This window comes from Sus scrofa, chromosome 16 (assembly GCF_054392235.1).
Source record: "Sus scrofa isolate SSC_HxYL_T2T_F1_AM1 chromosome 16, Sscrofa_HxYL_maternal_Yorkshire_Landrace_v2.0, whole genome shotgun sequence".
Lineage (NCBI taxonomy): Eukaryota > Metazoa > Chordata > Mammalia > Artiodactyla > Suidae > Sus > Sus scrofa.
Window position 1 is genome coordinate 44,238,058 of NC_139398.1, and position 18,374 is coordinate 44,256,431.

General features: G+C 38.1%; 1 protein-coding gene across 3 annotated transcripts in view; it reads left to right on the forward strand.

Moving 5' to 3' along the window:
* The window catches only part of ITGA1 (integrin subunit alpha 1), a 174,225-nt gene that overhangs the window by 117,732 nt on the left and 38,119 nt on the right, over positions 1-18,374 (forward strand). For 2 of the 3 annotated variants that reach the window (XR_014831285.1, XM_021076769.2), the window contains exons 10-15: positions 64-137; positions 827-971; positions 8,133-8,275; positions 12,181-12,324; positions 13,881-14,138; positions 17,135-17,265. Coding sequence is in view for 1 of the 3 variants with exons in the window: in XM_021076769.2 (XP_020932428.2) it covers positions 64-137; positions 827-971; positions 8,133-8,275; positions 12,181-12,324; positions 13,881-14,138; positions 17,135-17,265 (895 nt within the window). In the remaining 2 variants the exon portion in view is untranslated. Of the gene's footprint in view, positions 1-63; positions 138-826; positions 972-8,132; positions 8,276-12,180; positions 12,325-13,880; positions 14,644-14,952; positions 15,827-17,134; positions 17,266-18,374 lie in introns of those variants that run through there. The other variant, XR_014831286.1, reaches the window with a different exon arrangement.

An 18,374-nucleotide genomic window follows, 5' to 3' on the forward strand; every position in this document is an offset into this window, starting at 1 on the left:
ACTAGGTCTCCGACTTCTGCAAATCAGCAGTGTACTAAAGGCAATCCCTCTCCTATGTTACAGCTACAGCTGACCAGTCGGCAGCTTCTTTTGAGATGGAAATGTCTCAGATGGGCTTCAGCGCTCATTATTCACAGGTACGTTGGCCACCGGGTAGAAAGCATCTTTTTTTGAAGGTTTCTTTTCCCCAAACCAGCACCCAGACATCAGCATTACAGGTGCAACTTGCAGTTCATGGCATGAACACTTATTCAGACCCAAATAGGAAACAGCATTTCACAGGCTTCTTATTAGGAAAACATGTTATTTCATACAGCTCACTGCATTGTACTAATAATTGTGAATCGGACAGTTTGAGGTCTGCTTGTGTGATTATACATCTAGCTAAATAAAATACATAATTTATCACATTTGCCAGAGAAATGTATCTTTTTCCCAGTATCGAGATATTCAAGGGTCTTGCTAGAATCCTGTGTTCGAGGCCCAGGATTCCTGGCAGCAATAAAACAGAAAAGCAGATTAGAGAATATATCCTTTGTAGTTGATGGAAGAAAATGTACTGTGGTCCCTGCACAGGAATATTGACAGCTCATTGTGCATTTGTGCTGTATAAACTAGGGCAATTCAGTCACCTGGCCCTGGTTTCCTCTTCTGTAAAATGAGAGTGGTGATAGTGGCATCCAGCCCAAAGTGTTATTGTGATGATTTTATGAGTTATTAGATGTAAAGCACTTTGAACAGTACCTGTCACATTGTTAAAACACGTAAGTGTTTGCTCTTAACCATTTTTTTGTTAAATATCATTGTTTCTCTATTTGGCTCTAAGGACTGGGTCATGCTCGGAGCAGTAGGAGCCTATGATTGGAATGGAACAGTCGTCATGCAGAAGGCTAATCAAATCAAAATTCCCCCAAACAAGACCTTTAATGTCGAGTCTACCAAAAAGAATGAACCTCTTGCTTCTTATTTAGGTAAAGTTTGGATGTAAATAATAGAAAGTTGCTTTGGGTTTTTTCTTTTTTGAATTATTTGCTTATATTTACATAGGTGTACCTAAAATGGTTTGAGAGAGATCACTTCTAAAAGTTAGATGTTTTACAGGACCCATGGAAGTTTCCAGGCCTTGGATAAGCAGTCTTACTCAGAATACCAGAACATGCGGGAGCCTTTCTCAGAAGGACTATCTAGCACTGGGATTAATTTGGGCTGATCTGCACACTTTTTGAGGTCCCTTTCTGTCTGGTATTCTCAATTTCAGGAAGTGCTTCAGAGCCAGTGAACAGGAAATAAAGGTAGAAAAAGAACCCTTGGCTCAGCCTGTATCCTGAAGATCAGACTCCCAAATTCTCTTAAATATCCTCTATCATTAGTTTCTCTCTATGAGTCCTAATTTTGCAAAGAAAAATTTTAATCTATTTTCTCATATGACTTCTCTAATACCTCTGTTCACAATCAGATATAAATTGAACCCACTGATGTAACAATTTTCCAAAGACTTGCTTAGACAGAGGAGATGTGTTTGGTGTCACTTTATTCTGGATCTGTGCCAGGCTGGGGGATACCAGGGGACTCTTCTATCACTGGCTGATCTTGGTAAACAGTTGGGAAGGACTCAGATGGAAAGGACCTTCAGGATATGGTTTCCACTCAACAAATATTTGGGGAACATTTCTCTTGCCCCAGGTGCTGGGGACGTGGTGGTAAAGAAAACAAATACCATGTTGTGTTCATATTTTAGCATCTTAGCAGCCCTCTCTGGGATCTTTCTGTCCTAGAGGCAAGTCTTTTTCTCTCTCTATCCCAGTTTCTTCCTGTTTTCCAAGGAAGGTGGCAGATCTTTACTGGTACATATATAGATCTCCTATTCAAGGGTACATACTAAAGCTGTAGAGGGAACAGGAGATAAGAAGAATAAGGAAACTGAGGAGTTTTGATAATTAAAAATATAGTGATAAGCAGCAGGTATTATGTGAGTGCTTTCCCTTAAGGCATGTTGAGCTGCGTTAATGGAAGCCTAGTCTATTTCTCATAAAACTCCTATTTCATTCTCCCCGAGTCAGACAGCAGCTAGGGTATTCTAAGCATTGTTCTAAGCATCACACACTACAAAAGAGAATGGCAAACCAGTATTGCCAATAAAAAATTATCTGAAGGATACAGATCTGAAAATAATCACCATCTACCCCTCTCTCTCCCCACAAAACCTGAAAAAATTAGTGCTTTAGTAGTTAGAAAACAAAGTGGACACTGCATATCTTTTACATTTGGAGGATTGTGATGTACAATAAAAGAGTTGGTGTCAAAATTCTTTCTGAGTTTTAGAATTAAAAGATCTTAGAAAGCAGATGATACACATCTAATTTTCCAAATTAAGAAATTGAAGAATAGTGATATGTCACAGCCAACTTTGGCAAGCCTAAACTAGAATCTAGGTCTTTCGATTTTTTTTTGTTGTTGTTATTGTTGTTGGTCTTTTGTCTTTTCAGGGCCACACTGGCGGCATATGGAGGTTCCCTGGCTAGGGGTCTAATTGAAGCTGTCGCTGCAGGCCTATGCCAGAGCCACAGCAACACCAAATCCGAGCCACACCTGTGACCTACACCACAGTTCACTGCAACATCGGATCCTTAACCCGCTGAGCAAGGCCAGGAATCAAACCTGTAATTTCATGATTTCTAGTCGGATTTGTTTCCACCACGCCTAGGCACCTAGGTCTTTTGATTCTTATTCCAGAGTTCATTTCTCCATGCCAAAATGCCTGATTCTGTGTTGATCAAGAAAGTATTTACAGGGAGTTCCCATTGTGGTGCAGTGGAAACGAATCTGACTAGGAACCATGAGGTTGTGGGTTCGATCCCAGGCCTCGCTCAGTGGGTTAAGCTGTGAGCTGTGGTGTAGGTTGCAGGTGAGGCTTGGACCCTGCGTTGCTGTGGCTGTGGTATAGGCCTGCAGCTGCACCTCCAACTGGACCTGTACCCTGGGAACTTCCATATGCCACAGATGTGGCCCTAAAAAACAAAAAAAGAAAAAGAAAAGAAAGCACTTACAAATAATGAGTACCTACAGTGTGCCAAACCTTCAGTTATAAGTTGAGGATAACAAGATAAATAAGGGGTATCTGTCCCTGCATTGATGAAACTTACTTACCTTTTCAGATAAGAGACAACACTGAACCAGCCCATTACTGTCAGTGTAATATGTGCTATGACATAGAATACCTAACAAGAAAACAAGAGGTTAGGTTAGATAGCTTCTAAAAGTTCATGTTCTGCGTCTGTGAGACTGTGCTATGTGAAATACCTTGAAGTCAAGAACTAGTTTGACCTGAAGTTTCTTCTCATCCTAGATAGAAAAATCAGAGAACATTTTCCTTCATATACAATGGTGGCATATAAATTAGTATAACTTTTTTGGAAAGTCTTTTGACAGCATGGATCCAGAGTCATAAAATGTTTGTACCCCATTAACCTAGAAATTTTACTTCTGAGGATCTAACCTAAGGGAAAAAAATCTAATTATTTAAGAATGCCAAGGGAACAATTGTTTTCATTGTATTATTTCTAATATTGAGGTAAATGGCATATCCTAAATGTCAAAAAATATGGAATAGTTAAGTAAATGGTAAATCCACTGGATGGGCCATCATGCACCCATAAAAATAGAAATTATAAAGCTGCTGATCCCGTGGTACTTGGTTCTAGCAATGGGTATAAGTCAGACAGTGCAGAGACACTCTGAGCCCATGAAGTCTCCAGTGTGTTTTCTGACTCTGCCCCTGGCTATGACTTGAGGCAAATTACTTTACTCCTCAGAGCCTCAATTTGCTTATTTCCAAAAAAAAAAAAAACATAGTTTATATATACATGTATATAAAATTCGGGTTGTTATGAACATGAAATTAAATGAGACCTGTAGGTGCTTAGTACTGTGCTTGACAGAGAGTCAGCCCTCAGTAGGTGTTGTCTATTATTGTAGTCTTGTGTAGTGTTATATAATAAGCATTCCTCTTATTAGTATTAGGGAAGGCAGCACAATGACCCCAAAGATGTCCATGTCCTAATCCCCAGACCCAGTCTTCTACGGCAGAACGGACTTCCCAGATGTGATTACTGTTAGGATCTCGAGATGAGGAGATTATCCTGTGATACTTGTTTGGGCTCGATCTCATCACATGGGTTTATTAAATCTGAGAAGCTTTCCTGGATGTGGTCGGGGGAGACAGATCTACAGACAAATGGTCAAAGAGAGGTTATGGGCTTTAAAGAGGGAGAAGGAGGAGGCCACAAGCCAAGGAATGTGTGGTCTCTAGAAGCCACCCTGGGGAAATAAATGAATTCTTCTCACGTGGAAGGAACCCAGCCCTGCCAACACCGTGACTTTAGCCCAGGGAGAATTAGATCTGATTTCTAACTTTATAAGCTAATAAATTAGTGATGTAGTTCAGCTACCAAGTTTATGATAATTTGTTAGAGCAGCAATAGAAAACTAATGCAGATATGTGATATGCCTCCTAAGAGTAGCCAACATTAATGTTGCTGCTAATTAGTATTGAATATTTATAGCGTCAAAGACATTATGTAAAGTCTACAAAGATGTGAGTGACAGTGTCACTACTCTGAGGAAGTTCAAACATTTTAACAATGTATTTAGTAATATATTCAATAATAATGTTATTTAATAAGTAACAATACAGTATTTTTGGTATTCTGAATACTTTGTGATTAAATTCCTTAAGAACAAATAACTTAGAATTCCTTGGTGGCTTAGTGGGTTAAGGATCTGGCATTGTCACTGCTGTGGTACAGACTGGATCCCTGGCCCGGGAGCTTCTGCATGCCATGGGCAAGGACAAAAAAAAAAAAAAAAGTCAATATGCCAAAGTGACATATTAAAAAAAATAATAAATAACTTAAAGAACCCTAAATCTATTATTCTCAAAACACTGTTTTAATTGTTTGCTTAAAGCAGACTTAGGGAATTCAAAACTTAAAGAAAGATATTGCTGCAAGCAAAGAATTGAGACCCATCATTCCAGACCACAGTAGTTATAATCTATGACCCCTTTCTGCCCAGAAAAGGAAGCTTGGTGTATGTTGTCCACAGTGTGCTATGACGATGTTTCTTCTGTTTCACAAATCCTTCCGTTAAGCTTAGTCACAAGTCAGTGCTTTAGATATTTTGCCAACATAAAGTCTAATGTATGTAATATTTCTTTCAAAATAGAAAAGCACCCAGAAAGAGGGCAGGGTACAAAATAACTTTTTTCCCTAAATATTATTCTAAATCTAAAATTAGGCTTTCATAATGTTTCCTTGTGTGGTATACACATTAACAAGAGTTTGAATGTGTTCTTCTGAAATCTGTGTGGATTGCAAGTTGTTAGATTATGGACATTCTTATGAAGGAAGAAAAGTAAGAGGTAGATAGTCTATTAAAAAAAATCCCCAAATGGGGAGTTCCCATCGTAGGTCAGCAGTAACAAACCTGACTAGTATCCCTGAGGATGCAGATTCAATTCCTGGCCTCGCTCTGTGGGTTAAGGATCTGGCATTGCTGTGAGCTGCGGTGTAGGTCACAGACATGGCTCATATTCTCTGTTGCTGCGGCTGCGTCGCAGGCCAGCAGCTGTAGCTCTGATTCGATCCCTAGCCTGGGAACTTCCATGTGCCATACCTGTGGCCCTACCAAAAAAAAAAAAAAAAAAAAAAAATCCCCAAATCGAATTCCCTTGTGGCTCAACAGGTTGTTACTGCTGCTGTGGAACTGGTTGGATCCCTGGTCCACATGCCGTGGTCATGGCCAGAAAAGGAAAAAAAAAAAAAATCCCACATGACCAACAATGGTCAGAAAGAAGCAGGATGAAGCTGTGGAACTTCCCTGAGGATGGAGTCCTGCACCCATCTTTCTGTAGCCCAGTAACTGCCTCGTGCCCATATGGGTTTAGCAGTTGGGTTTGCCAGTGAGAATATAGTCAAGGTCCCATTTGGCTTCCCCCATCCACAGTTTGCTGATTTCTAATCATGCCAGACTAATTCCAGAGGGGAAGTAAAGATGTGAAGCAAACGCATGAAATCACGAGAGAGCATACCTGTTTCCCATTGCCTCGCCAGATCCCAGCACTTTCCCTGAGAAGTGAATCCTGAGAGCTGACAGGGTTGACGCTTTATCAATCCATGCACGGAACTATACCATCAATTTTTCTTCTCTTCAGTTGTGTGCCTTTCTTTTTCAGAAAGCGGTATTAAGCTATTAGATCTTTATAATGAGTTTCCTTTCATTAAAATTAGACTTTCCTGGGCCCTCTTTCTGGTGCCCTCTTTATTGTCTTTAGACGCCCAAGACTGCCTAACTGGTTGTTACTGTCCCTGTAAAGATTTCAACAATAGTTTTAGTTATCAAGGGTGAATCATCAAAGATAATTAAATAATAACATAACTCCAAGCCTCAAGCATAATTTTCAACTTATTTTGTAAAGGTTCTTTTATCAGTTTGCATTGATTGCTCTGAAAATTGAAAAAAAAAAAAATCAGTGTGCACTAACACTCTCACTTCACTACCTTCTTAATATTTCCAGTAGAGCTGCATGAAATAAGACAACCTTTGTTTTACACATTCTTCTTTTCCATTTTATTTATGTATAAACAAGAACCTAAATTTTTTATTTTTTAAGCAAAATTGTGGCTAGTAACGTAAAAATATAACACATGTTTGAAAAAGAATGTTACAGTCCATTATGTATAGTAACTTTTTAAAAAGCTCTAAAAGTGATGAAAAAATGAACATGTGAGGAAAATATTCATGAAGGAAAATATGGCCAAGGAATTGTGTTCCTTTAGCACTTATAAGTATAAACACATTTTAGTACAAAACATCTGCTCCTTTTTTAGTTTTGGAGGAAAGTGGAACTATTATCAATGGTAAAATACTTAGTAAGTCATCAATATAATCTTTTTCTCAGTAAGAAGTGCTATCGTGTGACATTTTGAAAAATTATCTGCCTTCTACTCCAATGATGGACAGCTCTGGTTATTAGAATATTTCTTCCTTCTATAGAATTGAAATCTGCATGTGGTAATTTTACCTATTGACTTAGCTCTATTCTCTAGAAATACAAAGACTAAATCTAATTCTTCACTCAAAATTCTAATTCTTCACTCAAAATTCTAATTCTTTACTCAAAAATTTTATGTTTCTTTACTTAAAGAAACATAAAATTTTGATCCAGAATTCCTGTTGTGGCTCAGCAGTTACAAACCCAGCTAGTATCCGTGAGGATGAGGGTTTGATCCCTGGCCTTACTCAGTGGGTTAAGGATCTGGCACTGCCATGAGCTTCAGTGTAGCTTGCAAACATGACTTGGATCCTGCATTGTTGTGGCTATGGTGTAGGCCAGGAGCTTCAGCTCTGATTGGACCCTTAGCCTGGGAACTTCCATATGCCACAGGTACAGCCGTAAAAAGAAAAAAAAAAATTTTTGCTCCAGTAAACTGTTACTTGAAATTTATCATCCAAACATCCAAAAGAAAGAAAAAAACTTAAGTGCTCGAGATGTCTTTGCAGGCTTACTGGTAATGCCAAAAAACTAAAAACCAGCTAAATTCCACCATTCCATCAGGGAAAGATCTTGTGGTATAAACACAATGCATCTACACCTTAACTCAGAGAAATAAGCTTCAGCGGTTTAAATGTACAATTAAAAACCTAGGCAGCAATGCAGAAAAGGTTTACATTTACTATGTTTCCAACTATATAAAAGTATCAATTTTTATAGCACAGACAAATGCATCCAAGTGAAATACAATTGATTTATTACAAAGGAATAAATGGATATTGTGAGGTTTTTTTTTTTTTTTCCTTTTTCTGTCATTGTTATATCATCTGTGCCTTTAAACAATGAAAAATTGAGATTGGGAGAAAAAAGCTTTTCAAGATAAAGCAATTATGGTACTTAATCAGGGAACCGCACTAAAAGCTTCTACCAATCCCAACTTACCTGGATTAAAGTATATATATATATTTTTAAATCCATATAAGCATATAACAGTGATTCTCTTGACCACTTAAAATGGATTTAATTTATTCTGTGCCCTCTAAGGGCCCAGCAAGTATATCTGGCATCTCTCTTTTGTTAGGTTACACAGTAAACTCTGCCACTGTTCCTGAGGATGTGATTTACATTGCGGGACAGCCACGGTACAATCACACAGGCCAGGTGGTCATCTACAGGATGGAGAATGGGGGCATCAGGATTCTCCAGGCACTCAGAGGGGAACAGGTAAGCTTCAAAATTATTTTTTTTAATTAATCCACTCACACAGAATCTGTGGAAATTGAACTATTATCTTAAACTTAACAAACAAACAAACAGTACCCCCATCTTCAACATCCACTGTGAACAGGCCCTGTGTTAGGTTTCTTGGAGTCATGTAAAGTGTCTGCCTCTTTGTCATCAGGAATATTTCAGCTGAATGGAGGTAGAGGTAAGATGTATAGCTAATGATGTAGATACCGATGCATGAATGTATATAACAGAAAGCTTAAACATTAAGAAGCATGAAAGTGCCAGTGCCCCAGTCAATTTAGAAAATGGATTCTTTATGTATGACTGGCTCACTTTGTTGTACAGCAGAAGTAATCACAGCCTTGTAAATTCACTATACTTCAATAACACTTAAAAAAAAAAAAGAAAGAAAGAAAATTGGAGTTCCTGTCATGCTTAGTGGAAATGAATCTGACTAGTATCCATGAGGATGCGGGTTCTATCCCTGGCCTTGCTCAGTGGGTTAAAGATCCAACATTGCCTTGAGCTGTGGTGTAGGTTGCAGATGCTGCTCAGATCCCGTGTTGCTGTGGCTGTGGTGTAGGCTCTGATTCAACCCCCAGCCTGGGAACTTCCATATACCACGGGTGCGGCCCTAAAAAAAAGAAAAAAGGAAAAATGGATTCTTTTAAGCTGGAATTGGTACAGAAAATCTCAACCAGAGATAAAATGTGGGCTAGTCTAGAAGAAATGTAGAATGTGAATATGTAGAAAGAGCAGAGAAAGAGTCATTTAAAAAGAAGTGGGCCCCAATTGTGTGAGGGTTTTTTATTTAATTTATATCCTTTTTGGGTAGGATAGTTGATTTACAGTTTGTATTAGCTTCAGATGTACAGCAAAGTGATTCAGTTATACATATACATATATCTATTCTTTTTCACATTCTTTCCCATATGGGTTATTACAGAATATCCAATTGTGTGAGGTTTGGAATAGCAGAGTAAAGAATCTGGATTTTCTCCTGGAGGTGGTAGGAAATAATTTATAACATGTAAAATCAGAGAATTCACATTACATAATGTGGAAGATTAAATGCAGTTTAAGAAATTATGTATGCAATATGTAAACATTAAGTATCTATAAGTATTTTTTAAACTGAAAGTAACATCTGTGCTATTGATGGTTATTATTAAGTCATGATAATTTGGGTAATTTTTATTCCTCTGTTCATAGTTCTCTGCATTTTCTGGGTGCTCTAGAATGAAAATTTATTAACTTTGTTCTACATTCCTCATGGGATTGGGGTATTCTTGGACTTCACTAAATGTTCTAACTCACTAGACTACTCCCCAAGCTCACGCAAACTCCTCAGAAGGGCAGGACAGCCCAGCCCCTCCTCCCCATTTTCACCCCCCACCCCACCATTGCAGGAGCCCTAGGAGCAGCTCAGCACCACAGTACAGCCTAGGTGGCAGGAGATAGGTACTTAAAGCAGGTATAGGAGCTGCCCTGTCTTTAGAGCCCTATTGGAGCCAAATCTTTCATAATAGCACCAAAGACATAGATTCCCAGGGTCCTGCTAAAGTCATGCAGTTACAAGAGTCACTGCGTTCTAGGACGCTCCAAGTACATCATCCCCATCAAGTATTTATAGTTCCACCCAACCCAAATGCAGTGTCCCAATGAAGTTATTTTCACCACACTGAATATCGCTAAGTATTATAGTTGAAATCCTTCCCTTTCATATTTCCAGGGCAACAGAGAGCAAGCCAAAAGTCAGATTCTCATTTACCAAGGGAAAGGGTATTATTAGCCTTCTGCCCCCATTGATCATCAGAAAATGTATCCATAATAAAAACAGTGCTCTTGTTGGAGTTCAAGAATGAGGTGAGAAGAAGCTGAAATGATAGATCAACACTAAAAACAGAAAAGGAAGGGATGTGGCAGTTAGAAATTAGGAAGAATTGACAAGATTGCAAAATAAAGCATTTGGGTGACATCTTAGGTCTGTTATCACTCTATTTAAATTGTCGATAAGACAGGAAATATAAAATTTTGTGAAAAACTGCTTATGAATTTTTGAAGAGAGTATCATAAATGATGTAAATAATGAATGATTTGACTTTCAAGCCTGGGAGTCTGGGAGAAAAATGGTACCTTGACTAGAATTCAGCAACTCATGCAGTTTGTATATTTTTGTAAATGGTTTTTGGTTTTAGGCATGTTTTCTCTCATAGCACAAATTCAAATGACTGCTGGTGGCAGGTAGATAAAGCAAATACAAAAGCTGCTGGATGAAAAACAATAAGAAGTGGCTTGGAGTCATGGCCTGGGTGGGTTGTGAACCATCTATAGGCTTGGCTCCTGCTCAGCTGTAGATGGCTATTGCCGTGAGGGAATGAAGCCAGATCTTACAACATTTTATTTATGTTAGAAATTAATTTAACATAAGTGCAAAGATCTTCTGAACCTTTCATAAGCCTGTGAGAAAAGGACGTTAAAAAAAAAAAAGAATGTCTAGCAGCTATCTAAATGCCCAGCAATGTATAGAAAGGTCTTGAGATGAAGGATGGAGTACATCTGCCATTTGAGGTAGTGGAAATGTTTGGGAAGGGTTGATCTAAGGTAAGAGAATAGTTGCAGGTCTGAACTAAGGGGAGGCTCAAATCTAGGAGGTGGAAGGAGAGAAAGGAGCCAGCAACGGGAAAAGAAAGGGTGGTCTAGGATATAGGGGCAGAATCAGGAACAAAAGTGAAATTATGGAAGCTAAGACAGGGAGTTGTAAAGAGGAAATTATCAAGAGCATCAATTATCAAACACAGGTAAACATTTGGGAAAGTGATTGCATTTAGATAATGAAGCATCAGTACCCTGGTTTTCCCTAAAATTCATCCCTGTCTTTAAAAGGAAAATATAATCCGGAGTTCCTGTCATGGCACAGCAGAAATGAATCCAACTAGGAACCATGAGGTTGTGTTTCCATCCCTGGCCTCACTCAGTGGGTTAAGGATCTGGCATTGCCGTGAGCGGTGGTGTAGGTCGAAGACCTGGCTTGGATCCCACATTGCTATGGCTGTGGCGTAAGCCAGCAGCTGTAGCTCCAATTCAACCCCTATTTTAGGAACCTCCACATGCCGCCAGTGCAGCCGACCACCCCCCAAAGGAAAACATAATCCATCCTTGTTTATTTCTCTACCTCCCATAGCTGCTGGGACAAGACTTAGCCATTGTGTGAAGTAAACAGCCTTCTAAGACTCTAAGGTGAAATATGCTTCCACAGTATTCCAAGACAATTCTGCTCCTTTTGGTGTATTTCATTTCATATTTTTTTTTATAGCTTCACCCGCAGCATATGGCAGTTCCCAGGCCGGGGACTGAATCCAAGCCACAGCGGCTGTAGCAACACCAGATCTTTAACCCACTGTGCTGAGCAGGTGGTCGAACCTGAGGCTCCTCAGCCACTTGAGCTGCTGCAGTCAGATTCTTAACCCACCACACCATGCCATAGTGGGAACTCCTCATTTTGTATTTAAGTAAATGTATTGTATTAAAAACAAACTGGCCATTCGGGAATACCTTCTATTGTTTATTTCACTTATTTCCTTAAAAAATGGTCGTGTTCTTACTGATCTTTTCTGATTTGTGGAGAAGAGACGTTAGAGTGAAATCCAGAGGAAATCATTTCTCTTATTCTCAAGCTACAGAATCTGACAGCCTCTCATCCTCCAGGGTGAACCTGACTAATACTCATTAGCCTCTGCAAGAGCCAATAAAGAGCTCTCAGTATTTCTTTTCATTTGTTATCTGAGTCTCAAATGCTCTTCTCAATGGGACAGGTAAGAGAAATGCAGGTTTTTAGCTTTCTTGAGAATTTCTGATGTTCATCAGGCTGTTCTGTTCCATTTTGTCTTGTGTCCTAGATTGGGTCCTACTTTGGCAGCGTTTTAACGACAGTTGACATTGATAAAGATTCTAACACGGACATTCTTCTGGTCGGGGCTCCCATGTTCATGGGTACAGAGAAGGAGGAACAAGGAAAAGTGTACGTCTATGCCCTGAATCAGGTAATGGTAACCAGGAATTTGGTAGAAATCCTGGAAAATCTCTCAACTTTGCAATTAATAATATTATTCTGATTTTTCACTCACTTTGGGAAAAGGAGCTAAGAAGTTTTCAGGGCCAATATTCCCCTACTAACCCCTCAGTCTCTTAATTCTAAATGAAGAATTAAGGTCGTTCAAAGGATTCAATATTTTCTGCCTGGAAATATGAACTTTTTAAATAGAGTATATGAAATAAAGACATAAATCTCACTAAATTGCTAAATAAACACACAGGGGAAACATTCATTAGCTCTGGTCTAGAGGCAGGCCACACTAAGAGTTAAAGGTGTGTGTGTGTGTGTGTGTGTGTGTGTGTGTGTGTGTGTGTGTGTGTAAAGTGGGGAGTGAGGAGAAACAGTAGGGAGGTAGTGAATTTTAAGGTAATGACACCAGACACTGATCTAACTGCTGTGCTCTTTGTAATACCTCACTGGGCTACAGTGAGATTTTGTTTTTCTGATCCTAACTTTAGACATCTTTTGCTAGGTAAAATAATTTTTTATTTCTTCATTAGAAGAACTTTTTTGCTCTTTACAGTAAAGTTAGGATATATCTATTTAGCTTGTTAAATTCTTAGAGTCTTTCCTATATTAATTATTTTAAATTAGAAATTACATCTTTGTGGAGTTCCCATCCTGGCTCAGAGGTTAATGAACCCGACTGGTATCCATGAGGATGAGGGTTCAAACCCTGGCCTCACTCAGTAGGTTAAGGATCTGGCATTGCTGTGAGCTGTGGTGTAGGTCGCAGACTTGGCTCAGATCCTGTGTTACTGTGACTGTGGTGTAAGCTGGCAGCTATAGCTCCAGTTCAACCCCTAGCCTGGGAACCTCCATATGCCACAATGCAGCCCTAAAAAGACCAAAAGAAAAAAAAAGAAAAGAAAGAAAGAAGAAAAGAAAAAGAAATTACATCTTTCTCCCTATCATTTTTTTGCCTCCTCCTGTCAACGTCTTTGGTCCTGTGCTGTTTTTCCCTTTTTTCAAAGAAAGCATATTTCTGTTCATCATTGCTAGTACTTTCTGTCCTCGAAAGGGGTGAATATAGAGAGACTTTTCAAAGAAGAACAATAATGGGTGAAGAAAGGATACTGACACAAATTGAGGATTCAAAAATTCAGTTCTTCGGGGAATTCCCTGTTAAAGATTAGGGGTTGACACTGCTGTGGTGTGGGTTTGATCCCGGGCCTGGGAACTTCTGCATGCCTCAGGTGCCATCAAAGAAGAAAAAATTCACTTCAGCTTTAAAGAGCTACTGTGAGTTATATACCTACTTGATTCCATTAAATAGAGAATCTGTTAAAATCCTCAATACATCATCTTTCCCACACTTCTACAGTCTGTCCTTTGCAATCTCTAACTTTGCTCTCAGACAGGCACACTTTTTAAGAAATTTTACAAGCTTTACTGCTGAAGTACAAATGGTTTTTAATAGCACTGATTTAGTACTACTTTAAAACTTTGCTCTGCTGTAGTAATGCCAGAAATCCATAAGTATCCTGTTTATCTCTCTTCCAGACAAGGTTTGAATATCAAATGAGCCTGGAACCCATTAAGCAGACTTGTTGTTCATCTCTGAAGCACAATTCATGCACAAAGGAAAACAAAAATGAGCCATGTGGGGCTCGTTTTGGAACAGCTATTGCTGCTGTGAAAGACCTCAATCTTGATGGATTTAACGACGTTGTGATAGGAGCGCCCCTGGAAGATGATCACGGGGGAGCTGTGTACATTTATCACGGCAGCGGCAAGACTCTAAAGGAAGAGTATGCACAAGTAAGAATTAAACCTCCAGATTCCTGTATTTCTTTATTATCTTAGTGTAGTGGGAGTGGATGTTACTGCAGTCCAACAGTGGTATATTGTCATACAGTCAGTAGCAATGTATGGGGTTTTTTAGTTTTATGATTCATTGAGGTGACCTTGGTTTATAACATTGTACGTATATTTCTACTTTTGTGATGCACGGTCTGTGTATGTATATTTCTTCTTCTTTTCCTTCAGTGATAAATTGGTTCATTGCCAGTTATCACCTATCTTGCTTCATGAGTTACTTAATTTTTTTCTATGACTCTTGGGAACTAGATTTTGGATTCTAAATTTTCTTTATAGAAGAATTACTTATGTTTACTCTTTTTTTTTTTTTCTTTTTAGGGCTGTACCCACAGCATATGGAATTTACTAGGCTAGGCGTCAAACTGGAGCCACAGCTGCCAGCCTACACTGCAGCCACAGCAACGTGGGATCCAAGCTATGTCTGCAACCTACACCACAGCTCACAGCCATGCCAGATCCTCAACCCACTGAATGAGGCCGGGATCAAACCCGCATCCTCATGGATACTAGTTGGATTTGTTTATGCTGAGCCACAGTGGGAACTTCCTTATGTTTATTCTTTTATCTAGTTTAATTGTTGTTGTTATTGGCCTTGTCTCCATCACCTGACCTTTTGAAATGGTGAAAAAGCAAAACAAAAGAACACCACTTTATAATAATGCTGCTTAACATCTACAGCGTGTCTGATCCTAAGTAGGAGGCACCACTTTCTGAATAAGAGGACAGTAATTGGAGAGTTCCCTTTGTGGCTCAGCGGTTAACGAACACACCTAGGATCCATGAGGATGCAGGGTTGATCCCTGGTCTCGTTCAGTGGGTTAAGGATCCACATTGCCATGAACTGTGGTGTAGGTCAAAGACGCAGCTCAGATCCAGCATTGCTATGGCTGTTGTGTGGGTTGGCAGTTGTAGCTCTGATTCGACCCCTAGCTTGGGAACCTCCGTGTGCCACAGGTGCGGTCCTAAAAAAATTAAATAAATTAAATTAAATAAATTAAAATAAAAAAGAGAACAATAATTTTATGATTTAGCCAATAAAGGAAATGAAATTGTTTTTATATTTAATACCTATGTTTTTATAATAAAATCACATGAATTTATATTTATGGATTAAATGGATATATTTTCATCGAATAAATTTGGACTTCTAATTTTTCTCCCAAGTGATTGCCTCTTGGAAAAATATCTGAATAATTAAACTTAACCTGCAGGGGTTCCTATTGTTCTTGTTTTAAATTTATTGTCAGTTAATGGCTCTAATATATAAATGTAAATTTTTCCTACATGGGAAAAATATCAAAATTACAAAAGTGTTTCAGGCATTATAAAAGTAAAAGAGTTTAAAGGAATTCTTCTAATGTAATTGTCTCTTTTTAGGTAACTATAGTTAATTAGGCATTGACAACTACTTATAAATAATAGAATTCACTACTGTTTTAGCTTATATAACATGAAAAGAAAATCAGAACATCAGTTATTTCTTTTTACATCTGATTGTTCTTTTTGGTTCTGTAGTCAGTAGAATTCTCAAAATTATTCATGTCTTGTGAAGTTGTGCTTAATTTTTCATCATCGTGATGACGTTACTAGTGAAACAACAAAATAAAGGGAATATTTCAGTAACGACACTCCTTTCCAATTAATAAGTGATTTTTGCTTCTGTAAAAATCTTCCTGGTATTTTGTAACTGGAAACAAGCAATATTAACTATTGGGGCATGATGGAATCAGGAACTGAAAGAAGGGGGTTCTTTATTGTGTTCTATTACTTTATTCATCCAGTTTCAATCCCTCAAATTTACAGAGTGGCATTTGCAGTAAAAAAAGAGATCTTTATATCATTGATAAATAGACTAGATTGTCAAAAGCAATTAATTTTGTAAAATGGTGGTAAATTGAGATGCGGTTTTGAGCAATAACAACAACAAAAATATTAGAGTTGAGTTTAGTTATTGACAAAATGCTTTTTCAAGGATAGGTGAAGATGTGCTCATTCGTTTCCATGGTAACCAGAGGTGCTGCTTGTATATGGAATGATCCAGAATCAAACTGAATCAAGTCCCCCAGAAGCAACGGAACCAGTATCTCCTGATTTCTTTGCTGAAAAAAATAAATACTTTTTCAGTGAGCCACATTAAACATGAAAAATGTTTCCATTTGATTTGCCTTTTTGGCTTCTTATTTTATGATATTCAGGTGGAAAACAGGACAAAAAGGAGACCTCAAGTTTAGGGAGGGTCTGTCAGTTTGGTCTCCCTGCCATCAGGTTCTATTAAAATATTATCAGCTTGAACATAAGCTAAGTCAGGAAATACAGGTGTCAAATATATTATGTACAATAATGTGCACAATTCAGTCTTCGAGAATTCCATATTCATTTGCGCCTTCCCAACATTGTGGATACACGTGAACAAAATTGAATCTATTATGCTCTTGACTTTCAGGACCATTTATGACAGACAGTAAAGACTGCATACTGAAAAATGTGTTTGATGGAATGTATTATTTATACCCAGCCTCAAAGTTCAGTGAACCCCAAATTGACCCTAGAACAATTTTCTACTCCCTCTCTTGCTTGTATGATGTGTTTCCAGTACCTTTAAATATCTCTGTGTAATGGAATTGAACAGGAACTAGAAAGCAGAGCCAATTACTCATAATGTTTTCCTTGAGGATTAGACAAGATGACGTTATATAATTTTTTTCCCTCTCTCTGGTGTCAATAACCCTGAAACAATTTTGTCTGCACTATAAAAAGAATTTCCTTTGGGAACATCTGAATAATTCCTCTTTTCTCCACTTGAGGGCCTCTTGGGCAGATTTCCAAAAGATGTCTGATTTTAATTTTTTGTTAACCAATCCAAGTTCTCAGATTTATTTGAAACGGTTTTTGAAGAGACTCTTCTGCCATAAAAATTCTCTGCTGGGTTTTCACAGCGTATTCCATCAGGTGGAGATGGTGAGACACTGAAATTTTTTGGCCAGTCTATCCACGGAGAAATGGATTTAAATGGTGACGGCCTGACTGATGTCACTATTGGGGGCCTTGGTGGTGCTGCCCTCTTCTGGTACGTATTTTAATAACATCTAAATAATCTGATAATATTTCACAAATAGTTTCAGAGTTCAAGAGTGTGATCAGAGTTTGTATTATGCCAAATGACTATTTCCTTTAGTGCTTCATTATTCAGATAAATATTATGCAGTTAAGGAATCTGAGAAGTTTATAAATCTTAAAAATAAAGAAACCATATTAAAGAAACAAGTGGAATCACTTCTTAGTTTGGGGTGTCTGTGATTAGGTTGACACGAAGGTAAATAGTCTGTTTGTGGGGATGCATGAGAGAAAAGAAGACCTCATACAGGATGTATGGAAACCAGAAAGTTTCCCTAAATTTAAGTTACTTATAAGCTTTTAGGGATAATTGACTCTTCATGCATTTACCTAATTCAGAGAATAAGACGTTTGTGTATCATTTTGTGATTGTGTTTATATTGTTGGTCAAGCATAGAAACATCCACAGTATCTTTTCTCAGCCTTGAAAATGCCTGCATCTCCAAATTAATTTCAGTTAGTTGTAAAATCCTCATCAGTGGTCATTAATTATACCATTTTATTTTCTTTTAAATTAATAAATTACTTTATTAGTAGCATTAATAACTAGCTTTAACCACTTAAAAGGACACAATTTCCAAAAGAGTTCTATTTGAAAAAAAATGACTAAAAATGCAGAGAATAAACTTCATGAAGAATTTGATAATTTTGAAAAATGTTGCAAACCTTATTAAGACAATAAAGGAAGGATTTGATCAATAAAAAATACATTTGTACCATGTGACTCAATGGAAGTCCACATGTTGATTCTTTCAAATTAATCTTTGGTTTAATTCAATTCAGATGGTCTTTTTCCAAACTTTATTTAGAAGGATAGTAAAGAAAATTATAAAAGAGAGAATGAAGAAAGAGACTTGAAAATAGGCAGCTTGGTCATAATTTAAGATAAATCTTAAGAGCTAATTGTCAGAAGTTCTCACTGTGGCTTAGCAGGTTAAGAACCTGACATAGTGTCCCTGAAGATGCGGGTTCAATCCCTGGCCTCACTTGCTCAGTGGGTTAAGGATCAGATATTGGCACAAGCTATGGTGTACGTTGCAGATGCAGCTCAAATCTTGCATT